The following is an 8,248-nucleotide window of genomic DNA, read 5'->3' as shown; positions in this document are numbered from 1 at the left end:
GCTTCCAGGGGAGGCCTCTTGAATGATTTTGATCATTCACCTTGTTTATATTGAAAATGGTTTGATATCTATACACGGAGGTAGCATTTTACACGTTATCATTGTCCTCTGCATGGAATTCAGTTTGGGGGGCGGTTATCTCAAATATTCAGACATTGTCAAGCGCACGAAAAGATGAATACGTATATGTGCAGAGCAACCGATATTTAATGGGACCAGGAGCCCCCGTCTCATCCTGCCGCATGTAGTGATAACACGCTTTGCAGTAATGAGCTCGAAGCGCTTTGAACCCATCTTAACATGGATTGAAGATAGGCCCGCTTGGAACGACACATTGTACGTAGACGTGGTCGCACCATTGGAACTGTTGGGTTTCGTCCTGGACACAAGCACAACTTGGCACACATCAATAAGCAGTAGACTATCGATTTTAGTCATCCTTTGTGCAAGAATATACGTAATTAAGTATGGGAATCGAACGATTACTACTACTGTTGTTCCAGGTACGTGGGTAAGAATTAAGCCTTACGTCGACATTACAGGTGGTGGTTCCAATGCCATCCGGTGATAGGTACAAGCACTGGTAGGTGGCCTTATGGATGAATAGGAAATTGGAACCGCCGATGGGCAGAAACATAAACTTCTGGGTATCATCAGTGCCAGAGTCATCGCAATCCGTTGTGTAAAGAGGATCCCCCTGGTTCGAACCAACGTACAAGCAGCGGGCTAACCCACAGGGCTCTGCACCAATCTGACTCCACCCGTTGCCATCGGGAGTGGTGGCGCCGAACTTGAAGTTCACGGTGGTGAAGAGTCCCCATTCGCAGCCATAGTTGATCATCTTACCACCTGGGAAGCAGTAGTTCTGCTGCACATTCCAGCATCCATTTGCGGCAACGTTGTAAACCGCTGTCCCGGAGAATAGCTGAACTATGATGCCTGCAAAGAAGTCATCATAAACGATCAAGAGTCGTTTTAGAACAGAATAGCGGTCGGTACTTTAGATTCTGGAGCTATACGCTCACACGAAGACGATGTAAGAATCGCAATATCAGTATAAAATACTTATGCTGAACCATCTGCGGATACGAGGCATAATATATATGCTTTCTATTGCTTTCAGCACAAACAACCGAGTGAGACGTCGACCTCCGAAGGTAACTACTTCTCATATTCATATCGTTAACGCAGTAATTACCTACGATGATGCCTGCAGCCATGAGTGAATCCGTGGCAGGTGTTGTGTACGAGACAAGATCAAGGCCAGCCGCGGGAGCTGCCCAGGTCTCGTAGATAGTGTAATAATTACCCCCCTTGATAATGGTGACGGCCCCATCGATGGGGTGAGAGCCAGACGTAGGGAGGGAGGTGCAATCCTGGGCTGTCGTGGTGGTGTTGTGAAGGAGGAGAAGCAAAGTGAAGATGGTTGTTTTCATGGCTGTAGGAGTATAGCGATGTACAAAATGCTGGGTGGGTGCAAAGATCATAGTAAGGGTATTATATGGATGCGGGACTTTGAAGGAGAATGGGTTCATAGAGAGTGTCGACGGCCAGCTAAGATTTCGTTGCCAGAGGATTGATCAGTCTAGAGAGCATCGACGGCCAGCTGGTTGGGCGTTGACTTGTATTACTTGTTGTGATTGCAAGCGACATTGGGGACCACAACCAATGTTGGGAGAATGAAACTTCAAATTTTCAATAAATCTTTTTTTGCAAAAATCCATATAACTTTTCATGTCTTCGTTATATTTTGGCCTTAAAACTTACTAAGAACTCCAAGTCACTCATATTTGAATAGAAAAATCATTTTCGTCAAGATGGTTGTTGTAGCCATTATTCTCAATGATTATGATATTCACATCATTTTTTAAAGGTCATGTCTTAATTCATTTTACATGTGAAGACAAGATTCATAAAAGGGCCCATTTAATATATTCATTTTTTATGAAGAGGAAGCTTGTAGATTATCCTAAACAACACGCACGACATCACAATTTTCTTTTTGTTTTATAATCACACATAAAAACAGATGACTGTTGTTTGTGTCAACCCAATCTCCCAATTGTCTTCAGGCCTAGGGCTCTCAATTTTCTTGTTTGTGTCAACCCAATCTCTCAATTAGTGCTATTGGCATGGCACTTGAATAATAAAAAAGCCCTGGGGCACCAACTCAATATGTTATATGCTACTACCCTCATCCAAAATTCATGGTATAGGGAGACAAGGTCCATATATAATATCATGGATTTCCTTTCAAAAATTCAAATATGCAAGGGAAAAATATGAAAATTTCATGTCCCCCCTCCCACAAAATATAAGGTATATACCTTGAAAAATATGCAAGATTTTAAGATTTGTACATATTTTTCATAATATGTGAGGCCCAAGGGGGGGGGTCTTTTGGATGAGGGGGAATAAAATAAAAAATACACTAAAATATGAAAACCCATGTCCTTTCAAATTAATGTAACTTTTTCATGTTTTACCTAAATTACAAGGTGCAAAGACATATTTGAAGCTCTTTTAGCGTAGAGCACAACCATGTTAATTTGAATAATTTCTACTCATGGGATACTATTAAATTCATCTCATACTCAAGATTTTGATAGGTTTTCTTACTAAAGGGAGTTGGCGCCCCAAGAAAAAAGCATTGCATCAATCAAGCAAGGAGACTTATTTTTTATTCTTTCCATATCATTCTCTAATGCTTAACTCATATGTGCACTTCTAGCACTCCATGCATATTTTTGAGTTCTCATTGTACCTGCCAAAAGGCTTGGGTTGGTGGGGTTTAATCTCCACCCTCCAAGTCTTATGCAATCGTAACTTGCACCCCATGCTATCCCTTGTCACCATCACATTACCTTAATGAGCTTTGACTCAATGCTATAAATAGAGTAGCCAAAGTCCGGATGTAAGTTGATATGCTGCCATGAGGTTATACCACCTCCCCAAGCCCTTAGGAAAGTTGGAGGATTCATTGAAATTGGCTTACCATTTTCGACCTCCATCCCTGTGTCCCTGCTCCATTTTTTGCCTTCTCCCCCTCCCCCTACTCCTTCAAGGAAACTATTGTCCCTGTAAGGGCCAATGGCCCTGTTTCATGAGTATATGGTGAAGATTACCCTATTAAAAGTAGTTTAACCTATCTTAATTATACTTAAGACTCATTAAGTATTTAATGTTCACTTTAGCATTAAAGGTTAGGGTCTTTTATAAATATGACAATGGGTTTCATTCCATGGTCACGTTATATTTATTGGCTCTTGCCCCTCTTTCACATCTCTCCTCCTTCCTTTCTCCTCCTATCTATTTTACTTTCACTTGTCTTTTTACTCTCCCAATTTACTCTTGCTTTCTTTCCCTTTTACATCTTATTGGAAGATTTTGTTTTATCATCAATTTCGATTACTTTACAGCTCTTTTATAGGGGGACTTATTGGTTGTGCCAAGTCGTCGAGAGGTTTCACACTCCCAAATAGAGGATCTTATAACTCCATCCAATACAGTTTTAATATCAAGGCTTTTTGCATGCTCATGCATCTTGATGTGGCTTAGGGATGACATTGCTATTCTATTATAACAACAAGACAATTATGTCATATTATAATATCTTGTTGTGTTGCAATGCTTTTTTCTTGGGGCGCCAACTCCCTTTAGTAAGAATCCCTATCAAAATCTTGAGCATGAGATGAATTTAACAATATCCCATGAGTAGAAATTATTCAAATTAACATGGTTGTGCTCTATGCTAAAAGAGCTTCAAATATGTCTTTACACCTTGTAATTTAGGTAAAACATGAAAAAGTTACATTAATTTGAAAGGACATGGGTTTTGATATTTTAGTGTATTTTTTATTTTACCCCCCCTCATCCAAAAGACCCCCCCCCCTTGGGCCTCACATGTTATGAAAAATATGTACAAATCTTAAAATCTTGCATATTTTTCAAGGTATATACCTTATATTTTGTGGGAGGGGGGACATGAAATTTTCATATTTTTCCCTTGCATATTTGAATTTTTGAAAGGAAATCCATGCATATTATATATGGACCTTGTCTCCCTATACCATGAATTTTGGATGAGGGTACTAGCATATAACATATTGAGTTGGTGCCCCAGGGCTTTTTATTTATTCAAGTGCCATGCCAATAGCACTAATTGAGAGATTGGGTTGACACAAACAAGAAAATTGAGAGCCTTAGGCCTGAAGACAATTGGGAGATTGGGTTGACACAAACAACGGTCATTTGTTTTTATGTGTGATTATAAAACAAAAAGAAAATTGTGATGTCATGCATGTTGTTTAGGATAATCTACAAGCTTCCTCTTCACATGTAAAATGAATTAAGACATGACCTTTAAAAAATGATGTGAATATCATAATCATTGAGAATAATGGCTACAATAACCATCTTGACGAAAATGACTTTTCTATTCAAATATGAGTGATCCAATACAGTTTTAATATCAAGGCTTTTTGCATGCTCATGCACCTTGATGTGGCTTAGGGATGACATTGCTAGTCTATTATAACAACAAGACAATTATGTTATATTATAATATCTTGTTGTGTTGTAGATTCTTAGCTTTTCCATTCTGATATTAGAATATCTAAGAGGCAATGTCAAAGACAACTCCCATGATGAGACCACTTGTCATACTCTAAGTCAATTGTTACAAAACCTATTTTTTGGTAAAGCCAAGTAGTGATAAGCTTGCAAATAATATCTTAGAGAGATTAGGAAAATCAAAGTTTTGCTCTACCTTGGACATCAACTTGCTTGTTATGTAGATTATCAAGTCGAGTGGAAAAGATCACAAATTTTAAGCTTTTAAGGCATTGCCTAGGATATGCTCCAAAAGATTGCAAAGCTTTACCTTCCAGCTATTATTCATGGGTAGTGTACCAACTGCATCTGCAGCTAACAAGTCGATGACATAAATGCACAACAGTCACCCTGGCATATCATGAGTGGAGCTCGATATCTCAACACTCCCCCTCGAATTCTTGCACACCAAGCAAGTCTCTGAACTTGCATAGCTTCTCTGTGCCCAATGCTTTCGTGAATATGTCAGCTACCTGATCCTCTATCTTGACATAAACCAGATCAATAAAACCTACTAGAACCTTCTCCCGCACATAGTGATAATGCACCTCAATGTGCTTTGTTCTAGCATGATAGACTGGGTTATTTGCCAAGTGTATACTGCTTATTTTGCTGAAATACCTTTCTTAAATTTTATATCCATGCATACACTCTATAAAAGTTAGCAAATATTTAGTGCCAAAGTATATATGAAGCAATGGTTAAAACCATAGAATAGAAAGTGGACAATGCATGATTGACTGTATCCACTTTTCATGAAGTTTAGGGGATACATTCCATAACTTGGTTGATTCATAACTTATGAATTTCTTAATGAAATTCCAAAACTTGGTGTGTAAACTAATCTAAAATATTTGAACTTGAATGTGAGATTAAAATATTACACATTTGGCTTATTTAATGAGATCATTAAACTATTACAAATGCAGCTATCATTCCTATGAAGCATGTACTTTGGACTGTATAGGAGAGGTATAGGATAATATCCCCAAAAAAAATAAAACATCAAATAATTATATGGAAGCAATGATGCATTTGAAATTGCACTGTGCAATTTCAGGGCATGCTCAATAACATTTTCTAATTTGGCTGGTAAGGAAAACTTTTAAAAAATGCACTACACAATCATGGAGCTCTGGCATTGTGGCCATCGTAAAACCTTGGGGGGTTCGCCTCAAAAAGTTTTAGTATACCATGTGCATTCAAAAGGAGGGGCATTCTAATTCTTGAGTTTTGGAGAAAGTTTAAAAGGATTATAATAAGAGGATAAATTTTCAAATTCAAATTTAAAAAAAAATCAGTTAGTTCACAAGTAAAGAGGGGGGATTTTATGGGACAAAAAGTTTTATTGATGGGTCTTTTTAATACCCCTTGAATGCCCATGATAATGGGGTTTCTTAGTAGTACACCCCTTGAACTTAAAACTTTGATATTTGGTTACTAAGAAACCCCATGATACATGGGGTTTCTTAGTAGTACACCCCTAGAACTTAAGACTTTGATATTTGGTTATATGTATAGCTTAATTTACCCATTAATGGATGCCCTAGAAAGAAATCAATTTATACATGTGCAATGCTTGTTGAAGAAATCCAAGATTAAATATCATTTTGCACTGGTTCCTTTTTTAATCACTAGGTCTCACAATGAGCCATGTAAACATGTGAAAGGTGCTTTTGTTTCTTAATCCACAATCAAACCCACTAGCAAGAAAGTTTTTTGTTTGCTTTTTATAGACATTTTGGGGCTCTTGCACTCGTTTGACAATCAGAGGCATCAAAACAAGGCTACTGTTTTATTTCAAATTTTGACATCTCTTGCTTTCACATTCAAAATTTCACTTCTCATACTTGTAAATCATAAATAAAGTACACATGGCATACTCGTGTCCCACCCTATCACCTGTAGGCTATGACTTGTGCAAAAGATTCTCTATCGTGCTCTGATAATCCAATTCTCTTGGTATGTTATCACTTGTTCCTTTTAGGATATATATTTCTTTTTGAAACTCGAAATCCTTCCTCTAGGGTTACTCTACTAAGAAACCCTATGTATCACGTGCGTTCAAGGGGTATTTGAAAAACCCCTCAACTAAAATTTTTCTCCTTGTAAAATGACCCCTCTTTACTTATACTAGTGGATTTATTCCTAAAGTTGAATTAAACACCCCCTCCTGTTATTGGAATCCTGATAAAATTAAAAAACCCCCTCCTGTTATTGTAATCCTGATAAAATTTCTCCAAAATGTGAATTAAAATGCCCCTCCTTTTGAATGCACATGGTACAATAAAGTTTTGCAAGGCGAACCCCCAAGTTTCCTTCATGTATCTATCTAGGCTTCTTTCCACCCATACACATGCTTGATATAACCCAAGTCACTAGTTGGACTTCCAATCCTATCTTCTGCTATCTTTTTTCACAAGGATTTCACATTCAGGTAATCATGAAAATTTTTTAAATGATTTGTGTTCGTTAATATGTAGTTTACAAAATGCCACAAGCAACCATGAAAAAAACCTTTTGGTTAGTAATTATCGAGAAATTTGTGGAATACCACTAGTAATGGCCTTACTACCACCGGTAAATGGAGGGTAAATGGGGTAGTACCACTATTAATAGGCCAATTACCGCATTAAAAGGTCTAACTAACTACCACTAGTGCATGCTTATTACTATCAGTATTAGGTCATATAATGCTAGCACTGACCACACTACCTCCAATACTTCAAGAACCACTTAAAAAATAGCTTGGCTTTGGCAAAGTTGTTAAAACATACACATGTTTACATTCCTTTTTATGCTTCTGAACTTATTTCTACTTGGGGTAGTACTACTATTAATAGGCCAATTACCGCATTAAAAGGTCTAACTAGCTACCACTACTGCATGCTTATTACTATCAGTATTAGGTCATTTAATGCTAGCACTGACCATACTACCTCCAGTAGTCCAAGAACCACTTAGAAAACAACTTGGCTTTGGCAAAGTTGTCAAAACATACACATGTTTACATTCCTTTTTATGCTTTTGAACCCATTTCTACTTTCAAAATGGCAAAATTCTACATCTAGAGAAATCTATCATTATAAGAATTTATTTTGAAGTTAGTTGAGTTTTGGGACTTGGGGATTTAGATCTATATGGCCACTAGATTTTATGACATGTAAAATGTAAGAAGAACTGTACAAACATTTCCTTAGAAATCAATTGGTTTCTCTTTTATGAATAACGATGTACATAAGACTTGCATCTATGCTTCATCCAAATTGAAATGCACTCACTCTCTCTTAGTAATCCTCTCTTCGATTCTTGTGAAATGATGATGTACATAAGACTTGCATCTCTGCTTCATCCAAAGAAAAACAAGAACATTGAAATGCACTCACTCTCTCTCAGTCTTCCTCTCTTAGATTCTTGTGACTCAATTGTGGTCCACCTTACCCCACCATTCTGGGTGTAGGAGGTATGGACTATAATCTTGCTAAATCCAATCATCCATTTCAAGGAAACAAATTTCAAATACCTCACCCATCACTACACTTGCACTCATTGTCTTATGGGTGTGGTGAACCCTTACCCCAACATGCATGATATTAGAGCAGTTGACAACTTCTTCAAGGACAATGAACACTCTCCG

At 37.6% G+C, this 8,248-nt stretch overlaps 1 protein-coding gene across 1 annotated transcript; it reads right to left on the bottom strand.

Moving 5' to 3' along the window:
* Positions 1 to 295: 295 nt before the first annotated feature.
* LOC147881933 (uncharacterized) lies at positions 296 to 1,436 on the bottom strand. Its single transcript, XM_087401482.1, has 3 exons — positions 1,199 to 1,436; positions 530 to 939; positions 296 to 379 (listed from the first exon to the last, which is right to left on the bottom strand). The coding sequence occupies exons 1-3, from the start codon at positions 1,434 to 1,436 to the stop codon at positions 296 to 298; spliced, it is 732 nt and encodes a 243-aa protein (XP_087257608.1).
* Between the last annotated feature and the right edge of the window lie 6,812 nt (positions 1,437 to 8,248).

This window comes from Dipteris shenzhenensis, chromosome 30 (assembly GCF_047967505.1).
Source record: "Dipteris shenzhenensis isolate YYH24624 ecotype China chromosome 30, Dip_SZ_1.0, whole genome shotgun sequence".
Taxonomy (NCBI): domain Eukaryota; kingdom Viridiplantae; phylum Streptophyta; class Polypodiopsida; order Gleicheniales; family Dipteridaceae; genus Dipteris; species Dipteris shenzhenensis.
Note: the sequence above shows the minus strand (reverse complement) of the source record. Positions and strands in the feature narration are given on the sequence as shown.